The sequence below is a fragment of the Danio rerio genome, chromosome 6 (assembly GCF_052040795.2).
Source record: "Danio rerio strain M-AB ecotype USA chromosome 6, GRCz13ab, whole genome shotgun sequence".
NCBI classification, from domain to species: Eukaryota; Metazoa; Chordata; class Actinopteri; order Cypriniformes; family Danionidae; genus Danio; species Danio rerio.
Genome location: NC_141026.1, coordinates 32872577 through 32899766, shown reverse-complemented (window position 1 = coordinate 32899766; position 27190 = coordinate 32872577). Strand labels below are relative to the sequence as shown.

The following is a 27190-nucleotide window of genomic DNA, read 5'->3' as shown; positions in this document are numbered from 1 at the left end:
TAGCCTACAGAACAAAACATCATTATAGAATAACTTGTCTAAATACCCTATCCTGCCTAGTTAACCTAATTAACCTAGTTAAGCCTTTAAAAGTCACTTTAAGATAGAAGTGTCTTGAAAAATATCTAGTAAAATACTATTTACTGTCATCATAGCAAAGATAAAATAAGTCAGTTATTAGAGATGAGTTAATAAAACTATTATTGTATTATTACAGTAAGTATTATTAAATACAGTATAGTATTATTATTGTAAAATTGTAATCTTTTATCAGTTAAAGAGAAATTGGGGGGAAAACAGCGGGGCGAATAATTCTGGGGGGCTAATAATTCTTACTTCAACTGTATGTTGTTCTGGAAGAGGGCAGTAATCTCTACGCTCGCGTTTACTCGGTTATTTACGGTATTCAACTTCTGCGCTCTGGTCGCTGTCATGCAGGTGGAATTCAGTCAGTTCAGCCGTATGATTTAAGCTTCACGTCAGTACAGCCGTTCAGCTTGAGCTCCGATCCAACCCTGACTTTATATCCGTGCACAACATCCACACTTCACCTCAACACAGCGATGGCATCATCCGCACAGAGGAGAGTGAAGAGCACGTAGATCTGAAGCGTTTTAACGACGATCTTCCGAGAGACGCGCATCATGCTCAGGTGGTCCGTGTTTCCCACCGAAGAAGGAGATCATTCAGACTGCGTTCGGGAGAGAAAACAGTCTGAATGTTCAGAATATTAATCAGGTATGTTAATGTATTGTATGATGATATGCAGCTCGTTTAGCGCATGTGGTGTGTTTTTCCGATCATATGCGGATTTTAGCTGTAACGCAGAATGACTGTCATGTGTTTACAAATAACCACAATGTTACATAAGACTTTTGAGGCATAATAAAGCAAATATCAGCGGGGCGCAAAATAAAACTTTCAATAATTAAACTTTTCCTTCTTTTTACTCATTTTCTTCTTTTCTTTTATGTAGACCCGTTTTCTAATCATGGAGGAGAGTAATAATACCTGTGAGTCAGTTCCTGATTTGAAAGATCTGGAGTTGAAAGTGGGTAGAAAGACCCCAGAAGGGCTCCTGAAGTGGATGAGAGAAGAGCACAAGATGGTCTCTCATCATCAGACTGACAATAATGAGACTGAGAAGAAAGGTCTCGATGGGAAGATACGAAAACTTAAAATGGAGATGGTAAGAGTCAAATCTATGCATTGCACATTAAAAACGATTATTCGAGCATAAATTAAATTTCATAATTTTAAACACAATTTCAATAAATTCACATTTAGACATCTATGTGCAGATTAATTGCATTAAATGAAAGAAAGCTGTGACAACTAAAGGGCTTTTTAGTTAACCCTAAACTCTAGGCAAACCTAAGTTATCTTGCTTCAGTCTCAAAATTTACCCAGGGTTAACAATTAATCTTTGGTGGCAAATTTATGTTCTAAGTTTTAGTTTTAACACTGTAGGCCTACATTCCTAAACCTGGGGTTAACTTTGTGGTATCAGTGTTATTGATTGGATTAATGCATCATGAGTCTCATTACTGTTCATAATGTAAAGGCTCTTTTATTTGTATTTTACATACATAAAAATATAGATATATTTAAACTTGTTGAAACTATTTATTTAAAGTGAACTGAAACAACACAATTAATGATAACTTAATTGTTTTATGTTCAATCCACATAAATTTGTTAAGAGTGTTAAGTTAACTTAATCAATTTGTGTTGGGACAACATGAATGAATTGTGTGGAACCCTGAATTTCTTTACAGCGTATACTGTTCTTTCTCCTGAAAAGGTTTTCCAACACCATTCATTAGTTCTTCTCTTCAAATGCTCCACAACATGGTTTCATAACCCTTTATAAAAACAGTGCTTACACTGACCATGTGAAATGTTGTTTCCTGAGGTCAAAAGAATGTTTAGAATAACATTAACCTGAGGTTAACCAAATGGTGAAAAGCCCTAAAGAGTCAAAAAAAACATCTTGATAATATGTGCTAGTTTTATCGATGTGTATAGATGACAATATAGAAGAAGGAGTGCTACTTGGCGAGTTTGTTTTCTCATCTTTATAAAGCACAAAGCTTCCCTGAAACTTCCAGCGTAAAGCTTTTATATACTCACTACGAATGAATATGAATCTTTTCATAACACAGCTCCCATGCAAGAGGCTGCCTGCAGCATGTTGTTGATGTTTTCTGATTTTGAAGGGTCCCAACCCACATTCCACAAACCAAATCAACCAGAAGCAAAAGAATTTCTTGCAGCATTGCCAAACAGTAAATAGCGTATAGAAACATGATCCTAAAACTCATAAAAGGCAATAATGTTTTTAATGAAGGGATGAATAGCTTGCAACCGCATTTCTGTGATGATTCTGAAGTGAAGGAGGGGTTTGTGTTGATTTGCTGCTGTTTTCAGTCTTCATGCTTCATACACTTTGAAAAATGCTGGATTACTTCAACCCAAATTTGGGTAAAATATAGACAAACCCAACCAACTAAAATTTTCAATTACAGTACATTTGTAATCCAATTTTGAAGTAACTGTTGGGGTTGTCCATATTTTATCCAAATTTGGGATGAAGCATTTTTTAGTGTACTGTAACTTCAAGCTCTTGGGGCAGATACGCCCTGGCTTGTATAAAGAATTGTTGTAGTTAGGGAAATGAGCTTGTTTCCCTGTGGAATGCAGAGCCATTAAGCAAATGGACCCTGATGTTGTTGCTATGGTGCTCTTTACTGAGTGGGAGACTTGGTTAAAGGCCCCAAAGCTGTCATGAATTATGCTACAGCCAGTTGCGTTTCTGATTTTTGGAAGGCAGCGTTATTAATTTGGCATCATGATGATTGTTGCGGATACCTTTGTGATTAAGACATCTCAACATGTCAGCAATTTATGAGCCAGGATCTGTGTAGACAAGCCTCTGTGGTTCAGATAAAAACAAGTGAAGGGTGCTAAAAGCAGTGTCTTGACAGATTTCTCTAATTATGGATCATGTATTTATTACATAACAAAACTTGTAATGGTACTCTTTGTGTAAAACATCTAGAAAAAAAATTACACAAGGCCTACGGGTCTAATACACTAGTGTAATTGCACAGTAAGTTTTGATTAAATGAATGTAGCCTTCAGTCAACAGAGACTTTCGAAAACATTCAAACATTTCAGACCCAACATTCTTGAACACTATAGTGTAGTGGTTATCAAACTTTTTTCACCAAGTTCCACTTCAGAAAAAAAAAAAAATTGTCTATAAAGTACAGTAGCATTAGGCCTAAATAAGCAGCTACAGCTCTCTCCAGTTCAAAAAATGTGGCAGATTAATTCTTCTTATTAATAATATTTATTATTGTCAGCCACCTTAAACATTGTAAATAGTTTGAACGTTAACACTGCACTGTGCTTACAGTTAAAATTAAATAAAACATCAACGTTTAAATTAAAATGTGCTTTTAAAAGGTAATAAAAATGGCTCTGTTCTTAAAAAGTAAAAAGAAAGCTGCTGTACTTAAATATAAAAGTATTATCATATAGCAGCTTATTCATCAAAAACCTGGAAATGTTCCTTGGACCTCATAAATTTAGGCTTTGTCATCATATTAATGTATAAACATTTTGATAAATTATAAATTTTTTAAATATACAAATAAATATAAAAAAATATATATTTAAATATAAATATATACATGCAACATATATCTGTGAAATCTAAACATTAACTTGTATTTTTTTTTAAATGAATTGGATTTACATACTTTAATGGGAAATTTGTCAGAAAAGCGAGTGATTGAAACATACCTGTCAACATTGGGATAAAAATTTGGGATAGGCCCCAACAACCATTACAAATATGAAGAGGAAGTTAGCTTCAAAGGATTGAACACATAAGAAACATTAGAAAATTTGAAGTAAATTAAAAGGTTTAGCCTATTAAAATCAATTTACTGATTGGTGTTATCGTACGCGTCAAAGGGTTAAAGGTGTGTTCATTTTTTTTACTTTAATTATTCAGAGATTCATTCGTGTATCACTAAAAGGAAGCCTGCATACCACAGTTTAAGAACTACTGCTAGACTACTGCTTAATTCCATTAATAGTCTAGTTTTAGCTATGTTATATGATTGTCACCTTGTAATTATAAGGTTCTATTTGCGTTCTGAATGATTTTGAGATATTGAGCTTTAAATTCTATATGGCAAACAGTATGTGTGTAACATTTGTTTTTGTTTTTTGTATAAAAAGTCTTAAAATGTAAACAATATATAAAAAACGTCACATAATGTCAATAAGTTGTCATTTAATAAGAATATGTCAGTAACTCAATTTTGACAAAAATGTCAGATAGAACCTTATAATTCTATGGTGACGTTATATACTGTAGTACTTTAGGTTGAAAAGTAAGCAATAATTTTAAATACACTCTGCAACTGAGTAGCCTACAGATAAAATTCCCGGTAGTAAAACACATGTTATGGTAAATGATAGCTTCCAGATTATTTCAAAACATAACAGAGTAGATTGAGTGTAAGACAACTGATTTGTTGTTTTACTTTCCTCTTGGTGCCATTTTAGGCCCCCTTTTCTGGTTTTGACATTCATTTTCAGTGATCCGATTACAAGTGGTCAGTCAAGACACATATTACCACCTGGTATTTACAAGCACTCAAAAATGCATCTCTTGTGACCAGTTGCTCTTCCCTCTTATTTCATCACACCTTACAACATATTCACAGGAGGGCTTAGTGCACAATACTATTGGGTAAACAAACCATTGTTAGTCAATGGGAATGCAGGAGAATGAAATGTTTCTGGATGTTACAACAATTTAGTTTTGGTATAACACAGCAATGTATGAATATCTTCATTCATTCATTCATTCATTCATTCATTCATTTTCTTTTCGGCTTAGACCCTTTATTAATCTAGGTGTTTCCACAGCGGAATGAACCGCCAACTTATCCAGCACGTTTTGCGCAGCGGATGCCCTTCCAGCTGCATCCCATCCATGGGAAACATCAATACACACTCATACACTACGAGCTATTTAGCCTACCCAATTTACCTGTACCGCATGTCTTTGCACTGTAGAGGAAACCGGAGCACCTGGACAAAACCCACGCTAACGCAGGGATTACTTACTTGTAAAGCTGATACTTTTGTGCTCACATAACACAAAAATAATGGCTTTATTTAACAGTTTCGTCTCCTCAGTGGCAGTATAGGGCATGCATGTACAAGCACTGATGTATATCCTGGACTCCTGTGTGTGACTTCCTCTGTTTGAAGCGAAGTAACAAATGCGGTTTCTCAATACCAAGAACGCAGAGAATGGACTTGCGTTCTTCTGGAGACCAGTCTTGCCTGGTGTCCTCGAAAGAACAAACTCAGAAGACCACGATAACAGAGAACGCGTCCTGTGAGGAATGAGATGCTGCGTTCTTCCTGATGGTCACGTGACCTTCACGAGTTTTAAATGGAAAAATTATTTAAACATTACAGCGTTTACATAACGATTTATTGTTTTTCCTCTTTTCAAAATACATACTATGCTTAAAAAATATTAGAAATATGCGTTGCACAATACAAATAAAACAGATTCTCAGAAACTCCTGAGGTAAATAAGTGATATCTCTGAACTTTTATAATAAATCAAAAAAAAATGCTGCACTTCCCACCTCGTCGCAATAACCTCAGGGACTTCTAGAGCGAGATCGGTGCTCAAGTCTGCATCGGTGCGTCCTCCATATCAAAAACACATCCGGGAAGTTTCACGCGTCCTCTGTTCTTGCGGTCTTGAGTATTGGAACTTAACTTTGGCAGCTGATAATGACGTTACACAAGAACACGAGGACGCAAGACCGCTGAAGAACGCATATTGAGAATCAGCCAAAGTCTCTTTAAGGCAAATCATTTCACTTGGCGGACATCTTTGAAATGCTCCTCGGGCAGTATGGTCGGGTATTCTGTCTGAATGGGGAAACATCAAAATATCCAAAACTGTTTGCCAAGCTTACGATTACATTACATTTTTGGGACCGCCAATAAAATTCAACATCAAAAGTCTCTTAATATAACATAAACAAGCATACACACTATTCATTTACTCTCACACATTACAAAATGACTTTGGAAGTCATTTTAAAATAAAAATGCTTCATATTTATGTCACACCTGTCATGTGTTTGGGGAAAGAGCGAGAGAGGGATGTCCTCATTGACTTTTAGCATCTTGGCCCCCGGTAAATGTGTCTCTCTTTCTCTCTGCCTGACTCACAGATGGGAAACACAGGGGATGGTGTGCTGACAGATGGAGGAAGGGGAGATGTCTCTTCCAGTCTGATAGAGCGAGGGGAGAGAGAAAGAAAGAGTGGGAGGACGGAGAGGTTAGGAAGGAATGCACAGAGATAAAGTGCACGTGTCCTGCTAGATGAAAGAGTGCAGTGATGTATTGGAATATAAGAGACACCTTCAGTCCTGTCAATGTTGCTGAGTGTCAGGAGAAGCAAAAGATTGATGCTGTTTAATTAGCGCAGAAAGACTATAAACAGTTTGCACATATTCAAAATAAATTAGTATTCAAATGTTTGGGGTCAATAATATTTTTTAGAAATTAAGGCATATTGCTTATAATCAATGTGATACATTGATCAAAATGACTTAAAGTAAATGTTACAAAATATTAATATTTTTAATTCATTCACTAAAACAACACTAAAAATAATACAAAATATTTAGTTTGTCATATTTTTGCCTGGCAGGACACCTACCAGAACACCGTGAAATATTTTTTACACACCACATATTTTCTATTTTCATATAACTTTTTCTATATTTTAATACATTTGCACTTGAAATACAGTTTTGAAATAAAGTGTTTACAGTTACAGTTAACAATGACTAGAAAATAATGCTTACCTTACCTAATGTAGAAGAATCTACTTTTTGTATTAATATAGATAAATATTGAGGGGGTTAAAGTTAGAGACCTCCACTCTTTTAGTTGTAGGTTTATTAAATAATTTTAAATTTTTTTTATTTATCTTTGCAGACTTTAGGCTGATTTATACTTCTGCATCAAGCGCATTCATATGCTACGGCGCAGCTTACACATGGTTACATAGCCCTCGCTGTGGCCGTCGGCGACGCTGACGCACACCTCTCAAAAAATGTATTTAGACGTTGCAACGACTCATATCGCAAGCTTTGTGATCGGTCGCCTTGGTACCGCTGACAAGTGTGGACGGATGGGGGGAGGCGTGCAAGCCAGATGCAGAGAGTGTTTACAAATGTGGAGTCCTGTGAAGGAGCTCTGGATGGAGACTGTTGTTTTGTGTTTACCTTATAATTAAAGTTATTGCACGTACGCCTATTCCAGCCTCAAAATGAGCAAGTTTGAGCCACTTGTACATTGAGGTAGCGTTCAGAAAAAACAAAACACCAGCAAAGAAACTCGACACAGAGGGACATAAACACCTACTGCCAGCTAGCATTTCTGAAGTGTTATTGCAAAGCAACACACACAGCACGCAGAAGTATAAATGCATGGCTTTGCGCATTGCATACACAGTGGGTCACACCAATCACTTGACGCAGAAATATAAACCAGGCTTTAAGCGGGAACAGATTGAGTAATGTGTCCAAATGAAGCGATATATATGTTTATTTTTGCAAATTAGACCTTGTTAAGAACATTAATCAAAAACTATTCAGTTTTTAGGAGTGTTGCGGTGGCGTAATGGGTATCGCTGTTGCCTCACTGCAAGAAGGTCATTGGTTCAAGCCTCAGCTAGGCCAGTTGGCATTTCTGTGTGGAGTTTGCATGTCCTCCCTGTTTTCACGTGGGTTTCCTCCAGTTGTTTTGGTGTCCCCCACAAGTCCAAAGACATGTGCTACCCTAACAGGGTGAATTAAGCAAGCTAAAATGTCCACAGTGTATGTGTGTGAATGGGTAAGCTGGAAAGGCATCCGCTGCATAAAACATATGCTGGATAAGTTGCCGGTTCATTCTGCTGAGGCAACCCCAGATTAATAAGCCAAAAAGAAAATGAGTACATGAATATTCAGCATTTACTTAGCCACACTAAAATATTAAAATATAATGAAAAAAAATTCTAAAAATGTATCCTTAGCTAGCAAAACTGCCACAAACTCCGCCTATGATGTTATATGTGATTTTAACATCAAATTATCACTTAACATGAATTTATGAAAATTCAAATAAACCTAAAAAGTGGAGCAATGGTTTGCATCACAGGAATAAATTGCATTTTAAACCGCGTCAATATGGAAATGTTTAAGTAATAATATTTCACAATATTACTGTTATATATGCAGTTTTTGAGTAAATACACGCAGCCTTTAAGAGTCTTATCAATCCCCAAATGGTAATGTGTTTGCACTGAAAATGTATGTATTGTCTCCATAAAATGATTTGCAGGAGTTATATTTTACCTTTTATGATGAAACACATTTACTGTATATTTACCTGGAATACCTTTGAAACAATAAACAAAGTAAAATTTTAAATCAACAATTATAGCTTTTAATTGTTACTTTGTAACATTTGTTAATTGTAACAAAATATGATTTATAAAACAACATTATTTTAACCAAAAAGAGGATTTAAAATAATGCTAAAACTCAAATAATCAGCCGGTCACACTTTTAAATTATACAGCTCTCCACTGTCAACCGTTATGGCAGATTTGTGGTTTTTAAAGAGTTGGGACTGTTTTCCTCATTCATATTGTTTACACAGCTGACTTCATTTAGTCAGCTTTATATTTAGTTTCTGACATCAGTTTTTATCACACAAAAGCATTTAGTAGTTTCATTTAGCCTTGTTTGCCTTTGGAACAGAAATCAGACAGAAATCTCAATTTAGGTCTGCAAAACCCATTACTGGAATAGAATATAATTAAATAAAAATAACACCATCTGGGGCATTTGTATTGCCGTCTAAATTTAATTTCTGGCCCTGGTTATAAAGCTCCAAAAATGATAAACAAGCACAAAAATCATAATCCATCTGTGTACTGTATTATATTTCATATGCTATATTATATTAGAATTGGAATTCAAAGTTGACTTAGTATTTTGTTACTATTGACATTGTTTCACGAAACTAAGATATGGATGCAAATGCAATTACAAACACTAACTGTCCAAATGTGATCGTTAATATGAAAGTATTTGATTGGCCATAACCTTTCCCTGTGAGATTTTTTTTTATTATAAAAATATTATTATTTTATTAGATTATAACAATATTTTCCCATATTTCTAAGTTTATCTAAGCTAAAATTATACTTACTATGTACGTGGGACTCTTCTTTTGAAAATGGGACAAGATTTAAAGAAGAGTAAATGAGCTTTCTGTTAAATAGCCATGAAGGACCTGACAGTGTCAGGAACATAAAAAGCTGGATATACAGATTAAAAATAATGTCAATGGTTAATGTAAATGTTTTAAAGTTTAAAATTTTAAAGGTTTACTTTTTTATTTCTTGTAATTTTAACATGTATTTTGTGAAATTTGCTGCCGATGTTTGTAATGAGGCAACACACACATGTAAACTACTGAATTAGTGTTTTCATTTTGTCGTATCACTCAGCTCGTACTGTCATTTTTCTGAAGTGAAGCATGGCAATTAATAAAACTCATTTGGTTACACAGAGGTTGATTTTATTTCCTGCCTGTGTTTTAGTTATGTTAAACAGTATGTTAAATCAACAAAATACAGCTCTAAATACATCTCTGTTGGCCCCTTTTGTCGAGTATAAATATAAATTAGTCTAGATTTCAATGACAGCAAACTCAGCAGCAAACTAGGTGACTCTGGTAGCATACACATAGCTCACTTACTCCTAGCAAAAATAAACCACTTCTCTACCACTCCAGTTGATTGTCATTTAACAATGAATTTACTTATTTAAGTATGACTATTTTGCACACGTGTATGTCAGAGTACATCACTGTGTGCGTGAATGTCAGGGACTGACATGAGCTGCGGGAGTGTAAGAGCAGAGTTCATTAATATTCATGACCCTTCCAAATACGGTCAAAACTATCCATCTCATATTAATGCCATTTCATAGGGTTTAAAACAGACCTGTAAAATGAGGCACAAGCTGTAAAACCAAACCCGTTTTCTGGAAAGTGGGTGGCAAGCTGTAGCTCATTAGCATTTAAAGAGATATACAAAAACATTGTGCTTTTGGAGCATTTACAACATAGTATAATTATTAAATGATCCATGAGGTATTTGTAAGTGACACTTGAGACTTATTTGGCATCTTATGAAAAGGGAATAATAGGACTGCCTAATGCACAAAGCTTGAATACACAGAAACCTGTGTGACCGCATGCTTAAACAGATTCAGTAGTTTTTGGGTGAAGTATTAAAATTTTAATGCAGCAGCTAAAAATTTTATGCATCAGCTTTACTTATTGTTGTGTTTCACAAAGGCCTGACCAAAAATGGCAACGTCAACGTTCTTCACATACCTGAACGCATGCTTGAAAGTCTCCTCATTTTTAAAGGTTTTTTTAAGTCACTCAGTTATTTCTTGATGTGTTTTAGACTGCAGCACAATTTCGTAACATTTCTGTGCTTGATACAATCCAATCAGTATATTTCTTTTAACACTCACACACACACACTTACACACACACAGAATGACGTGGTGTGGTGTGATACTTAACAGAGCAGGACACCACAGCAGGGAAAATGATCTCTCCAGAATTCCAGGGATTAGAACACAAGATGTATGAGCTATGGTTTTAAGGAGTGGGAAGCTGGAATTCTTCTGGCTGTGAGAATCTCCAGCGTGAGCCTCAGACGCTGTGGAATGTTCTCCCTAAGGAGAGTCTGTGGGTCACTGTGTGGCTCTGTGTGGAAGATGATTGCTGCTGACTCTATTGCATGATGTTACAGTTGCAATGTTTTTTTTTTATTTAATATTTTATAAGGTCTACATATAAAGAAATAGTCACCCAGAAATCGCACAATTCAATCTTTGCTCATCTTTTTCTCTGACTTTTTAAAAACTTTTATGGCTTTGTTGATTTGTGGAAAACCAAGCGTGCATTATGAATAATAGTAGCAATTGCTCTTGTGTTGTGTTACAATAAATGAAGATTATACTTTAAAAAGAATACAATTGCAGATGTTTTTAATGAATTAGGTTATTCAGTTCACAAAATCGGTTTAATTTATTTGATTACAAATCGGACTGATCCAGTTCTTGAGTCCAACACACTGCTTTTATCATGATGGCTTACAGCTTGCTTGAATAAAGAATTGTCAATGAATAATGGCATACAATAGTGACCTTTTTCTCATAAAGAGCTATTATTTAGTCTGTTGATGATTTTGGACTACTTGTATGACACTTTTTTATGGTGCTTTAATGTCTTTTTCATAGATTAAAAGCTCCAGTACTATTTTATATGCAAGGGAATTTCTACTTTTAACTATTCCTTAACCAGAATGTTATTTAAACTAACAGAAATTATAAAACACAGATAATTCCATGTGGGTTGATTCAAAATGCTAAATTGTTCTCTATAGTAGAAAGTATGTGGCTTATAGGTAAGCTCAAAAATAAAATAAATATTTGCAATGGTCATGGATATATATGTGATAGGGAAGTTTATTTTAGCTAGAAGGAGGGAGTGAGCTATCTTTATGCCACCAAAGTAACCTGGTTTGCCCCTGAGTTGTGTTGTGGATGAATTAGATTACCATTAAACTTAACAAAAGGTAGATGTAGGGCTCTATTTTAACCATCTAGGCACAAAGTCTAAAGTGCATGACGCAAAAGCATTAATGGCATGTCCGAATCCACTTTTGCATTTATTTTAAGGACAGAAAAATACAGTTTGCGCTGTGGCGCATGGTCTAACAGGGTTGTGCTTATTCACTTAATGAATTATAGGTGTGTTTTGAGCATAACGTGCCTTAAACCAATCAGAGACTCATCTGCTTTTCCCTTTAAGAGTCGCTTGCGTCATGCCATGGCGCATTTGCTATTTACATGGTGGACTTTGTAAGTGGAAAAAATGAATGCTTCACTAGCCAGAAAATAGTTAAACCATCTGCAGCACGAGGATAACGAATGAGCCTCCTTCATTTGGCCACTTTACTTTTACTCTTTATTTTAGTCTTTTACTTGGATATTTATAGATGGACATGGAAACAGTGTTGTACACACTCCACTGAAGACATCCATTAGCCTACATGTTTAATTTAATTTGTTAAGCACAAAGATTTGTTTCAAAACTATTTCTAAAATCAGTTCTAATTTCCAGCAAACAAGTAAGTGAATGATAATAACGAATTGTGATCAAAAAACTGAGTTATATCCAAACACACATCCTATTCTTATGCCCCATATGGTGATGCATAACCCGACAGATGGACAAATATAAACTTGTTTTTATTAAAATTAACATAAATATGCATATAATAAATAATACTGATAATAATAATATTATAATAAAAATGCTAATTGTCACAAATGAACTGAAAAAAAAAAAAAACTCCCGGACATAATGAAACATGAAAGATGTTTGTGTATTGCTGTACATCCTGTGTGAATTAAGCATTTGAACCTGCATAGGCGCATAACTAACGTGATCTGCGCTGGACTTTAGACCAGCTTTTATTTGGTCAATGGTATGGTCTATTTCAGTTCCTCAAAATAGCAACGCACCAACGATGCGCCTTAACACACCTTCTTAATAGACCGGCACACACATGAGTCCACAAAGTGGCACAAATGGATTTGTTATTTAAACAACAGAGTGCAAAATGTAAAAATTAAGGTTACCCTGGTTTGAAAATAGCAACATATCACACAACATCTTGCACCTTATTGTGCCGGGTGTATGATGGGGCCCTTAAACGGGTTGCACACCGGATGCGCCGCTCAGCAATGGCGCGAACATGACAGTTGAAAGAATCTCACACCCTGACGAGCACATTCGAATGTTACATTTTAAATGAAACTATTGATATGGCATTCTGTGGCGTGCCAGAAATATGGACAGTGTCCTGAGTCGTGGCTGGGCGTCACAGTCACCAACTTGCGGCACTGGTGTGCGTACCCTGATAGAAACCTATGTTTAGAATTCTAAAATTGATGGTGCTTTGTAGCACAACGCGGCACGTCGCCAAGATGCATCTGGTGTGCAACCCCTTTAGAGTTTTAAGTTTGAAGCTGTAACACAGGAATTAATATCAAAATATATAATAATAGTGTGTCAGAGTGATATGATACAATGGATTAACATGAATTAAACTGAAATACTCAGCAGTTTACATGTATATTTTGCATAATTGTAAACTTATGTGGCAAATTTCACAATATACACACTTTATTTGTCAACACACCTTTGGGCTGTTGCTGAATAAATGTGTTAGGCTTCTGCCAGTATCAGACTTTCTTGTTGCGATTTCTTGCTAAAGCTTTTGTCACAATATACAGCATAATTACAATATTACCCCCTGAGCTGCAAAAAAACGTTACTTTAACGTTTATAACACTTAAAAAAATACTTTAAGTATTGCTTTATTGTACCAAAGTAAACAAACGTTTTAAACTGCAAATTAAATTGCAAAAAGATGATGATGATGAAGTACAGGGAACGCTTTACAATAAAGTTTCATTAGTAATCAGCATTCAAAAGCATTCAAATCAACAGTAAGAATAGTCATATTATAGTTATATTTTAAATTAAATAAAAAACGCTACTGAGTTTTTTTAGTTATTAACTCTATTTAATAAAATGCATACAATTTTTGCAGTTGTCAATACACTAACTTTAGTTAAACTACTAATTTATTCAATATTTTGCATGTTCATCATCACAATATATTGAATGTATAAAATGAATAATCTCTATATCCCTTATTTCATTAGCTGTGAACACTTTTACTTAACAAAACTTAAATTTAAATAAGAGTCTCAAATTCATAGTATGCTTAAAAAAAGCTTAAATAAACTTAAAAATAAGGAAATCATTGTATATAAAATATTCATAAAGTAGTGAAAGAAATAATGTATCATTGTTGTTATCTCACTTGAAAACCTTGTGGCCAATCACACACAGCCTGTGGCATGCATATTTTTAGTCCAGTGTGAATCCTTAGAGTCTGTGTTTAGATTTTTCTGTTTTCATTGAGATTTACAGTACATAAGAACTAGGAAACAATGGTGTTTGAGGCATACCGCATGCCAACTCTTATTATGCAGCTAAGAGATGTAAATGATATTGCCCTCCCAAATCTTCTGAATAGTAGTGTACTGTATATCTAATTCAGCCGGCTCCTGATGTATCTATAAATATGCAGACAGTGTTGGGCCCAGCCAGATCAGAGCTCACCACATCAGTGCTGAGACAGGGAGAATATTTACGAGTACATTCATTAGTCTCGGCAACTCAGACTGAGATGCTGTGCTGACATTAACCCAACCCAACACAGCCCACGCCAGTTCTTACAGTCTGTTCTTTCAATCTCGCTCGTCCTTTACATATTTACATCTCACCCTTTTTACTCTTAAAAAAGCTTGTTTATCTTTGCCTTCTAAATGCGGCTGTATTTCCCATCCATTTGTTCTTTTTGTGTCACACGCTCTCTTTTGGGGGTTTTTGTACTGTAATTAGTGTGGTTGACGTCAGCAGTGCACTATGGACTTTAAATTACACAGCAGCTTGAATGTATAGGAGTATAGGAGAATGCTGTGCATTGATTCATGACAGACACATTGCACTTTAACTAATAATAGCATCCTGTTCTCAAGCTAGTGGGCATCAGAACTGTGCATCAGAAATGTTATTGAATGGAAAATTAAAGCTATTTAATCATTTACTCACCCCTAATGTTTGTATCAAACAAATAGTAGTTTTAAAAGTAGTAGTTATAATTCAATTTAACTCTAACTTTAAAAGTGAACAGTGACCAAGACCATCTTTTTGATTTACAGAAGAAAGCAAGTCACAAAAACGACTAAATAAATGGCAGAATGTTTACTTTTTTAGGTAAACTGTGTCTTTAAGAAGCGCTGATGGGTTTCAGACAGGGTATTATCCATCAGGGATTGTGGGAGCAAGTGCTGTGGCTTTCAGAGGAAGCTATGACTATTTGATGATCGCTGTTTTATGGGCTGGAGAGCCATTCAGTCAGTTAGAAGAGTTCAGGACTTTGTGTATCATATTACTTGTGGTAAATGCAGAACTTCCTGACAAAAATGCTTCACTGCTGCCAAATGAAGCTTCTTAACGTCCTTTAAAAGGAATGTTCGAGAACATCCCTCACTTTTTTACAAATATACAGAAATAAAGTGAGAATAGATTCCAAAAGTAGGATCTAATGATGGAGAAAGAATCTAATGTATTGATTTAAGCCACATGACCAGCTGAAGGATCAATAGCATTGTTTTTTCATCGCTATTGATTTGTGCCACAGGAACTTAGTGATGTAAATGTATTGTCAATTATGTATGATTTACATGTATTTTATCATATTATATCATACATATTAAACAAATAATATTGGACCACTTTTTAGAAAATACTATTTCGGTCTGTCAACCTCAAAAAATTTAATTTATTAAATTTTTTAATTAATCTATTAAATTTAATAACCTTTAAAAGTTTAATTCATTATTGCTTTTTATGTCTTTGTAATTATTTGTAATATTTAACAGCCGCTTGTGAGTGAAAATAATACTAAATCCAATGTTTTTGTGTATGTATCAAAATTGTAATAATTATGGTGGCCTGAGAAAGCCAACATATTGTTATACTACTTAAACTTCTTCGTAGACTATTTTAAGAATGCATCTCCTCCTAGACCGTTTATACTACAACCATCAAACTAACTCCAAACCTCCAAACTATACTGAATTAAGTTGCTATATATTTTCCAACTTATATGACTTACAGTATTCTGAAAACTGTCCCGAAAAATTCAGAAAGGTTTTATTGACTTAACATTGGACCAAACTTTGTGACCTCATAACTTTGTGTCAGATTGTCATTCAGCACTAAAGTTGTGCTCATTTAACTCAGACAACCAATCTACCAACCCTTGATGACCTTTCAACTTGCTAGCCGCACCCTAGCAACCACTACGGTACCTTGGCAACTGCCCTATAGACTTTCATTATGAAAAACTGCCATTTACTTTACATTGGACATACTAACAATATACTAATCCATACTAGCAACATGCTAATTCATACTAATCATACTATTCATTCATTAATTTTCTTGTCGGCTTAGTCCCTTTAGTAATCTGGGGTCGCCACAGCGGAATGAACCGCCAACTTACCCAGCATGTTTTTACGCAGCGGATGCCCTTGCAGCCACAACCCATCTCTGGGAAGCATACACACACACACACACACACACACACACACACACACACACACACACACACACACACACACACACTCTATGGAAAATTAAGCCTACCCAATTCACCTGTACTGAATGTCTTTGCAAATTCACCTGTACCGCGTGTCTTTGGACTGTGAGGAAAATCGGAGCACCCGGAGGAAACCCACGCAAGGGAGAACATGCAAACTCCACACAGAAACACCAACTGAGCCGAGGTTCGAACCAGCGGCCTTCTTGCTGTGAGGCAACAGCACCACCTACTGCGCCACTGCATCACCCTAATCATACTAGCAACATGCTAATTCATACTAATCATACTAGCATCATGTTAATCCATACCAAACATACTAACAAACTAAATTCATAATAGCATGCGAGTTTATTCTATAAACATGCAAGCAACATGCTAATTCATACTAGAACCATGCTTATTTATGTTAGCATCTGCCTAACAACTACTCAGAACTCCTTAGCAACTGCCTAGCAACACCTTAGCAACCACCTTGCAACACATTAGCAACCACTCAGAACACCCTAGCAACCACCTGTGTTTTTGTGTATGTATCAAAATTGTAATAATTATGGTGGCTTGAGAAAGCCAACATATTGTTATACTACTTAAACTTCTATAACACCTTAGCAATGACCTGGGACACCTTAGCAACCACCTAGCAACGCTTTAGGAACCACTCAGAACACTCTAGCAAAAGCCTAACAACACCTTACAGCAACCTAGAACATCTTAGCAACACCTTAGCAACCACCTAGCAACACATTAGCAGCCACCTAGCAATGCCTTAGAAACTGCCTAGCAACCAATCAGAACACCCTAGTAACCACCTAGCAACACCTTAGCAACCACCTAGCTGCACCTTAGCAACTGCCTAGCAACACCTTAGAAACCACCAAGCAATGCCTTAGCAACCACCTAGCAACGCCTTAGCAACCGCCTAAACAGCTCAGAACACCTTAGCAACTACCCAGAACACCCTTGCAACCGGATAGCAACACTTTAGCAACCACCTAGCAATGCCTTAGCAACCACTCGGAACACCCTAGCAACTATCTAGCAACCACATAAAACACCCTAGCAATGCCTTAGCAACTGTTCAGAACACCCTAGCAACCACTCAGAGCACCTTAGCAACCACCTAGCAACCTAACAACCTTAACAACCAGTCATACCCTAGCAACTGCCTAGAAACAATTCAGAACACCCAAACAATTGCCTAGCAACACCTAAGCAACCACTCAGAACATACTAGCAACCACTCAAAATCCCCTATCAACAGCCTTGCAAGAAGCATGTCAATCCATACTAGAAACCTGCTAACATACTGTATATAGTCATAACTGTTTCAAACTTCTTAAAAACGACTTCAGTTATTTACGCTTTAAAACTACTTCAAGCTTTAAGGCTAGATCTTCTCAAGACAAACTTTACTTTTCTAGTTTAAATGACATTTTTACTTCAGATTAAAGTGTTATAGTTTAATATTTTTTTTGTTCTAAAACGTTCATTCATTTGTTCTTTTCTTGAGACATGGCATATGAAAACTGCTTAGCCCAGTTTGCTGTGGGAATTAGGAAGAGAAGAGTGCTTCACTAGAGGAATGGATGTTGTCAGGAAGATCTATAAATCTCAATAGCATTTACAGTAATGGACCTCTGGCTCTGCCGTCAGCACAGGACTTAATCATGCTTGTGAACTCCAGACTTACTACAACTATCAGAACTAATCAAAACACATTTAGAGCATTTAATGTAGCTGTCCAACTTCCAAAATAACCTAAAAAAGCACAATAAAGGCATGCCATACTACTCGCACATGCACAAGTCTTTTAGAGCCTTTCAATAGCTTGGCATAAAGACCAGACCAAATCCCATTCACATCATTTGAATTTCCAAGTATTTAAATTAGGGAGATTGCAACTGCTTTTCTTTGGACATGCAGGATTTTAATATATGCAAATGGGATGATACCATTTTCAGTGTGTAGTTTATAGCTTATGTATAACAATGGAACAGAAGCAACATATTTGGTTTCCACAAGGAATGTTTATTTTTTTATAATCTTAGGACATTTTTATGCAAGTGAATGTTAAATGTGCTTAAGGACCATGAGTGACTTTTCCACTAGTTAGTTATTGGAACTCAGAACTTGCAACGACATAGCTTGTGGCTGAACTATGCTTTGTTTGGGAAAAGAAAAATGCAGTGGTGACGAGTGTTTTGCAAAAACCATAGTTGCGTTGTTGCAGATCCATCATTTGAACCACATTAGTTATAACGTAAAACGTCCATAATGATACTCTAAACAGGATGTATTGTAGTAACAACTTCTTTAAAGAAAATCCCCATACTTTTTTGTGCAAATTATATTGTTTTACACGCACACGCGTTTAAAAAAAACCAATATCAGTTTTTGTAAAAAGATGCACTCCCTTTCCTTATTAATTGAAATATATGTAAACGGCTCATATAGTACCAATATTTTCATTACAAATATTAATGAGAATATTACATATTGTATTTTTAAACATAAAACCACTTAGCTAACACTCTGATCTCATTTATGAATCACATAAATCATTAGGGTAATGGGGGTAAATGTTCAGAAATCTTCTAACCAACATAGCCATGTCATCTACAGTACAGATACATTTCTTAATAAATAACCTACTATAAATCAAAATATGCTATATTTTTGTTTTCACAAGCTTGGGAGACGTAGCATAAGTTCCGTTTTTTAATAATAACTCACCTTTAGCTTTCGTCATGATCCATTGCTGCATTCAAAATAGCATAAATGTTGTCAAAGTGCACTGCTAAGGGAGCACAACTGTTAATATGACAATCGCTAAAACTGAACTGTAAAAATGCTTTGAAAGCAAAGTACACTGTAGAAAGATGAATTTAATGCTTTTTAAAAAAATCATTCCAAGTTTAAATGTTGAAAAGTTTAAATAATTTGGGCATATGGGGGGCAAACTGGGAATAGAACACATCCATGAAATATGCCTCTAACTACAGGTCGAGAGGTGTAGTCGCAAACAAGTTTGCCGCGCAATTTGCAAATGTTCGTTGGAACGACGGATTTGGAAAACGGCAAATTAACTAACTATGTTTGTAACAATGAAACTTTAAACCTTAGTTGGCTAACGACGGAAACACACCCCAGGCCAGACCACAGAGGAGCTAATATAGTTTCCCCAAAAGGCAGTCCTATAACTTAAAGTCTGTGTGAAATCAAAATTGACAATGTTTATTTTGCTCATGCACATTGCTATTGGTTAGGTGAATAGTTAAAGTTTTGGTAATCTTCAGTCAAATCTGACCATTTGCTTCCGCATTTGGTGTGGCGGTCCTTGACTGTTTATGTCAGTTTGATGGCTTTAGCCACAATATTTTTAACCACGCCCCCCTTAACGTTAGTATGACACAAGAGAATGATGTATCAAAAGGCCCTGCCCCCTACTCAATATTCAGTTTTCAATATTCAGTCGAAAGCACAACAACATACTAAACTAAAAGTCTCAACAGCCTCCGGTTCATACTGACTTTAATTTTTCCATTCCTCCAGTGCAAACACACCAAAAAGCATCAATGCTTTGGAATGCTCTCCCTTACTCTGTATGAAATGCTTCCACGCTAGCTAGTTTTAAGAGGATGCTAAAAACTCATCTTTTTAAGACTGAATTTTTAGATTCTTGTTTATTCTGTAGGGATGTAACAATATTGTAAATACCGCAATAGTAATTTTTTTCAATAATACCGTAGGCACATGACTCAATAAAACTATATTTCTGAGAAAAGTTTGCTTAGGCGAATTAAGCGAATGGGAGGTAGCAAGAACTACAATTACCATCAGCCTAGGCGTGGCTATCATCCTTTGCGGTCTGTTGTCAGATCCAGTAATGCGGAAATGGAGTGTGTTGCTAGTAGCGGGGAAGAAAAAGAGCTGGAAATGATCGAACCTAAAGTGGATTTTAAATCGGATGTGTGGAAGCATTACGGTTTCTTTCTAAAAAGATACGAAAAAGGGGAAAAGGTGACAGACAAAGAAAAAAAAACAATATGCAGGCACTGCCAGACTGTGGTGAAATATAAGTCGGGGAATACGACTAAAAACAGTAATGGGGACTGCAGAACACAGCACACTTGTTAGATTAATGCAGACATTGGCTTGTACTGCAAAGAGATCTCTATCTCACTCATGGCTTGTCCTCTCAAGTGGTGGAAAGACAACGTACAACGTTACCCACTGCTGTCAACCTTGGCTAAATCATATCTCTCTGTCCCAGAAACCTCAGTCCCAAATGAGAGGGTTTTTTTTTTTCTGTTGCAGGGGACATGCCCAGCGATCCCAACTTTTGCCAGATTATAGTTATATGATAATTTTCATTAAAAAAACCCATCTCTATGTAAGTGAGTGATTAAATGTTGAATGTGATGAGTTTTCAACAATACTAAATTGAAACTTTATTTTTTTATATGGTTTAATAGTTTTTTGTTATTAAAATGTAAAAATTGAAGTTCCTGTTTCGAAACTTACAGATAGATGGCTAATTTGTATGTCATTGATATGTTCTGTACTAAGGTAAATAAACACTTTTGGCACTTTTTTCGAGTCTTTTCATTAGTTTTGTTTTTCCTGTAAATTTTCCAATAAATACGGTACTGTGCCATTCAAACCGAGGTATTATCGTACCGTGAAATTCTGATACCGTTACATCCCTATTATTCTGTGTTTATATTTTAGAACTTTTTTTATTTTATACTTGTGTTTTATTACATGTTTGATTTCTCTGTTATTGTAGCGCTTTGGGTCTTAGAAAAGCACATTATAAATAAAATGTATTATTATTATTATTATCAATAGTTGTAGGAACTATGAAAGAAAATTCTTCTGCCTATTCCCTAAAACAAAAATTTGCAATCATGGTTTCATGAAGCTTATGTTCATACTAATTCCACAAAAAGTTCTTATTAGTAGAAAAAGTTCTTTAAGCCGCCTTTCCACAGCACACGACAAGTGACAGACCGGAAGTCATTCATTTCCATTGAACAGTAGTCCAGGAGCTGCTTAGAGTTCAGATCATCTCCGTATGCAGAAATTCGTATCTGATTTGAGCTGCGGATACGTAGAAATACTTGAACTCCTGCAACTAGACTATATATATATATATATATATATATATATATATATATATATATATATATAAAATATTATAATAATATAATTTTTTAATGTTGTCTTTACAGTCCTTCCAAAATTTTAAGTGGTCTATGAGTTTCTAAGATTCATTCATATATTCAACCATGGTGAATGCTCTGAGAATAAAGGCTCTTTTTGCACTACTTTATTTCAGACGCCGCGAGAATCAGCTTCTCTCCCATGGTGCATGACAAAACTGAAAACTCTGTGTGACTGCCACAATGGGGCGTTTTCCGCCAGTCGTGTACGAATGTCATGTGCAGTGGAAAGGCGGCTTTAGACTACATATTCTGCATACTAATAAAAAAATATCTTGATGTGTATGTGTATTTTTCTCTGTCCAGGCTCATCTACGAGCAGCAGATGTCAAAATCTTGAACCAGTTGCTAGCACTGCATGAGGGTATCGAGGCAGTGAAATGGCTTCTGGAAGAACGTGGCGCTCTCACCAGCCGCTGCAGCAGCCTGACCAGCAGCCAGTACAGCTTAGGGGAGGGTCCTGACACGTCCTGGAGAGGCAGCTGGAGCAGTCTGCAAGATCCCCACGACAAGCTGGACAACATTTCCATCGGCAGCTATCTGGACACATTAGCTGATGAACTGGATGAGTACTGCCCTTCCAGTGGGACTGAGTCAATGCTCTGTGCCACTCCTATGGGGACTGGAGGAGGGGTCAGCAGTTCCACTGGATCTGGAAGCAGACCTCCTCAAGTCAAAACAGATGCCACTAAAGAAGAAGCTCAGGTTTGGAATAAAGCACCGTCTGAGACAGCGAGAGTTAACAAGACCAATGGAACCCTGGACAAAACAGCGACTCAATTGGTCAGCTCAGATTCGCCCAGAGCTTGTCTCGCTGAGAAGCTTGGGAAGAATCTGAGCCCTAAAGTCAAACCATACAAAAATGGCAAGGTTGAGCTGGAGAGCTGTAAAAAGAATGGCAAAGTTCAACTGGAGTACGATGCACACTGGCGTTGGGTTCAGTCGCAGGATGATGTAACGTTTTTGTGATAGTATACACGATTGCTCAGCCAAAGCTGGGAGATTGGGGTTTAAACACTGAGGTTTTGTTTGCCGACTTTCATCTTTGATTAATGTGAGGCCAGATTCTCAGGTCTCCTTTAAATAACAGAGGTTAAACGTTAACAACAGGAAAGAATAAGAAATGGAAAGAAGCTTAAACGTGGAAATTCAGAGTTTAAAAAGCCTGAATTAGTGGTTGTTAGATGTGTATGGACGCATGTTTCCTGTGTGCATTTCAGTTTTTTATTTTTTTGGCATTAATTGATTTAGCAAAGCTATTTATTAATTAGTCATTAATCCTTTATTGCATATTCAGTGCAAACATTTTATTTGAATTACAATGATGTAATTGCAAATTGGTGTGCTTGCAAATTAACTTTTTGTAGTATATTTACATTGGCATACAGAACTGCAGTACAGACCAATTAAAAAAAAAACTTTGAATATCTTTTAGGGTGCTTTCACACTAGCACTTTTGGCCCGCACCCGGGTTCGTTTAGCATCAGAGTATGATACGATTAGCTAGTGTGAACGTGTCTTCTGAACTATACTCGAGTCCCGCCTGAAAGAGCTAGTCTGGGGTACGGTTCAAGCAAACTTTGTTCCTGTTCACTTCTGGTTTCAATGCAATCGTACCAAATAACGGAAGTGAACCGCCAACTGTACAACAAACCATCATTTTCATAACGTTCATTTGTGATTTGTGTGTGTGTGTGTGTGTGTGTGTGTGTGTGTGTGTGTCTGTGTATTACATACTGTACCCTGGTGACAAGTGGGACTGAGCCTGGGCAAGCACAGTGATAATAGCTCCTTTCACACATACAGACCTTTCCAAAAAATTACCAGCAATTTTCTGGAAAGTTCTGTATGTGTGAACAGTAGCGATGGCTGACGTAAAACTGGCATTTCGACACAGTGTCGAGATCCCGAAGTGCAAGTGTTTCGAAACACTGCACCAAAGCATGATCTAAAACACCCAAGTCACGTGACTAAAGTGTTTCGAAAAAATGGTTACGTGACTAAAGTGATTCAAAGCACCGATCAGTTTAGACGTGTTTCGAGACCTGGCGAATGTGCATTTGACTGACAGGGTCAGAAAACTGTGCATCAAATGACTTTTGGGTTCGAATCCCGATTTGTACAAATACTCAGAAATCATGGTTTTATATATTTTAATCATATTTCTGTTTTATTGTGTAGTCTAGACTGGATACAGCTGCGGATACGCCATATATTTAGCATCATTTTTTGTTACACTGTAAAACAATAATTCATATTTTTTCAGTACTGTGATGGTTGGGTTTAATTTAATGATTAATATTAATAATTCTTGTTAACATCTGGCCACAAGTGTGTCTGATCTAGCAACAACCCTGTTTTATGACCAAAACAAGACATATTTATTCACAGTGTTTATTTGGATGTCAGACTAATGTTGAAACAAAACGATACAAGAACAAGCATTTCAAACTGATATTAAAGCATTTCAAAATAGCTGTATCGACTTGGATTTGAACCCAGTTTCCCCACTTGGTAGTCGGAAACCTTAACCACTCCACTAAACCACTTGAAGGTATAATTCTACAAAGTGGGGTCTAATAATTTGCTCAACTGTTCTGTGCCGAAGTTGTTTCAGTGCAATAAATAAAAAATGACCACTAGATGTCCCCGTAGAGTGGGGTTTTGAAAAGTTTCGAAGCTTTGACACATTTGCTTCGACTGTTTCAGGGTTTCATGAAGCCTCGCGTTGCCCTCCACTAGTGAACGGGCCCTTTTTGAAAACACCGGTAAATTTGTTCTGGCTATTTTACAAAAAAAGAGAAGTTGTAACATTACCAGTAATTTGCCGCAATGTTACGCTGTGTGAACACAGAAGGAAAATTGCCAGAAAGAGCGCATTCACGTCTAGAACGCACTGACTTGAGACGTCTAACTTTAGCCAATCAGAACACTCAGACGTATTCACGTCCACACAGTTTATAAAAATAAAAGCCTTTGAATATTTTTCCAGTCACATTTAGCTGCTAGATGTAAGTCAGATAACATTTCTATGTTTCTTCTTAATGCCAACTGTGTAAAAAACTATCGATAAAATGCTTATGATAGGCCGTTGTTTGCTCTGACGTGTGTATGTGAAGCAGCCGGTGAGCGTCAGCACACACACATATTATGTGCATCTCAACACGGGAATGTTATCCGCCATATGTTTTCATGGAAGTTGTTCACAATACTTATCCATCCACAGAGTTTGTAATGTAGTCAAATGTTTACAAATACAAGTGCAGCCGTTTAAATCTAATTTCTGGTTAATGATGTCAGACTTTATTGCCATTTTGAAATACATGTGTGATTTATCTTTTTCAGAAACATTCTGTAACGTCCTTGCCTGTGTGAACAGTGCTTTTATGAATTAACTTATAAAGTCGTTACGGAAATTTCCAGATATTTACTGGTATCACTGTGTGAAAGGGCCTAATGTCTGCTTGTCTCCTCCAAAAACAGCTTCTGCAGATATCGCGTAATGTTCTGAACGTTTATATTTTTGCGGCAGATCGATGAAAGTCGCTTTCTGTATGTCCAAAACCAAAAGATTAATTCAAGAGTTCACACTTAGCTGATAATCAATAAAGCGTAATTGGCTTGCTGTCCCAGGAGAGCCCTGAGCTCATAATATCCTCGAGCCCAGGGCTTCCTTCCATTAGAGAGGCGAGAGGGGAGTTCGAGCTCTGGTAGGTCCCCTGCTTGTCGCCATGTGAGAAGTGTGAACTAAAGTTGTCTTGGGTGATAATTTGGTTTAGTCGATTAGCTATGGTTTATGTTTTTGGACAGTGGGAGGAAACAGGGGAACCCAAGGGAAACCCACGCGAACACAGGGAGAACTTGGAAACTCCGCACAGAAACGCCAACCGGTCCGATAGGAAGTTGGATCAGTGATGTTCTTGCTGTGAGGCAACAGTGCTAGCCACTGGGCCACCGTGTCACCCTATCGGAAAAAAAGCGGAGGAAGTAGGGGGAGAAGGGGGGAAGCTTCAAGACAAAGATAACTGGAGTGAAAAAGTCTGATTATTTATAATGCTTCCGTAATCATCCAATAGGGCAGATTACGGAGCTAATGAGGTGCCAGCCGTGTTTATCATAAGCACGTGATCCTCTCGAAATTAGTTTATAAATAAACCACATGTAAAAGCAGAATGACCATAATATGCGGACGTCTTTCCATTTTGGTGCTTTGCTTTTGTGTCCGTCACCTAGCAACAGCCGTTCACAACAGCAGCTCGATGACGCAAGCATACCGGCGTTCAGAAGGAAAAAAAGACAGTGTGAACACAAGCCTACCAAGAAAGTGGCAAGGGGGAACAATCAAACTTGGGTACGGTCCAGGCAATTGAACCAAGTGTGAAAGCACCTTAAAGACAAAGCTACATTTTCAGTTGTCACATGATCCTTAAGAAATCATTCTAAAATTCTTGATTTGGCATGGAGATATTGTCAATGTAAAAAAAATAAGTTATTTCTAATTATTTTTTTTGGAAGCTATAATGTCACCGATGATTATTCTGATGCATGATTGTTTTTTTTTAAGTAAGTTGAACAAATGTACTTAATACTTTAACATGGACCAAAGTTTGTTTAGATATATACAACAGCTTGAAACCACAGCAGATGTATTTTTATTATAATGTAAGAGTGCATAGATATTTATGCCGTGACCGTTTTTGTGACCTTTCTGCTGATTACAATCCAGACAAAATGAAGCGTAGCGTTTGCTCTTAAACCGAAGGGAATGTTTAAATCATGTCCCATTTTACTACCAAAGTCTTAAATCTCCTCAGAGTATGTTTCTCAGAGTTAGCATCTAAAGGTCAAAGAACAAATCCATCTTGACTACCAAGCATGCTCCCATATGTTCCAATGTGACCCTGAATCCAGAATCAGCAACACCCTTGAGTTGCCTTTGACAATTAATTATACAATCAGAATGTCCTTTTTACATAAATATACAGTATATGATTGTTTATTTGAAAATTGCTTGTAGTTTACCCTATCTTTCTGTATGTCAAAATGCTAATGTAAAGTCAGTAAAAATGCTGTATTTTAAGACTAATCAGGTAAACTGTGGGCTAGCTTTAAGTAGGATCCTGCTTTGGAGTACCAATTGGCGAAAACAGGAAATGAAGGATGTCATATGGCTTGTTCCACATTGCACAGATTCATCAGAGTAATAATGCTCATACAAGCGCATGGGGACCAGTGGTTGTGCTGTGATCTTTGCATTTGTGTCTTTTCCCTTGTTATTTAAACACAAGCACCCAAAGTGCACTTTTAATTTAATGTTGGCTAACATGTTAATCAAGTATCTATACAGTGTGTGGTGTAACTTCGACAGTGTCCGCACTGGTTATAATCCTGCATTGCCTATGTTTTGTATGCCAAAAGAACTGCATTGGTGTATTATTTTTTTGGAGCAATTGAAAGTACTATCAGTATTCAGTAATTTAACATACAGTGTTATGTAATAAAACATCATACTATA

The 27190-nt window shown here is 36.5% G+C and overlaps 2 protein-coding genes and 1 long non-coding RNA gene across 6 annotated transcripts in view; 2 read left to right on the top strand and 1 right to left on the bottom strand.

The window, feature by feature from the left end:
* Nucleotides 1–27190, top strand: part of lepr (leptin receptor) — an 847758-nt gene that overhangs the window by 629511 nt on the left and 191057 nt on the right. The gene's annotated exons all lie outside the window — the stretch shown is intronic.
* lurap1 (leucine rich adaptor protein 1) lies at nucleotides 448–27190 on the top strand. Of its 2 annotated transcripts, XR_015492445.1 has the most exons (4): nucleotides 448–738; nucleotides 977–1189; nucleotides 21982–23438; nucleotides 23503–27190. XR_015492445.1 is itself a non-coding variant. In NM_001105708.1 (3 exon segments), coding segments are annotated over 2 exon segments (861 nt in total). In that variant the 5' UTR covers nucleotides 457–738; nucleotides 977–991; the 3' UTR covers nucleotides 22645–23093.
* Nucleotides 5509–27190, bottom strand: part of LOC141386303 (uncharacterized) — a 37864-nt gene continuing 16182 nt past the window's right edge. For 2 of the 3 annotated variants that reach the window (XR_015493789.1, XR_015493788.1), the window contains 2 exons: nucleotides 6184–6347; nucleotides 5509–5979 (listed from right to left, as the gene is read on the bottom strand). This is a non-coding gene — a long non-coding RNA (uncharacterized LOC141386303). The remainder of the gene's footprint in view (nucleotides 5980–6183; nucleotides 6348–27190) is intronic. The other variant, XR_015493790.1, reaches the window with a different exon arrangement.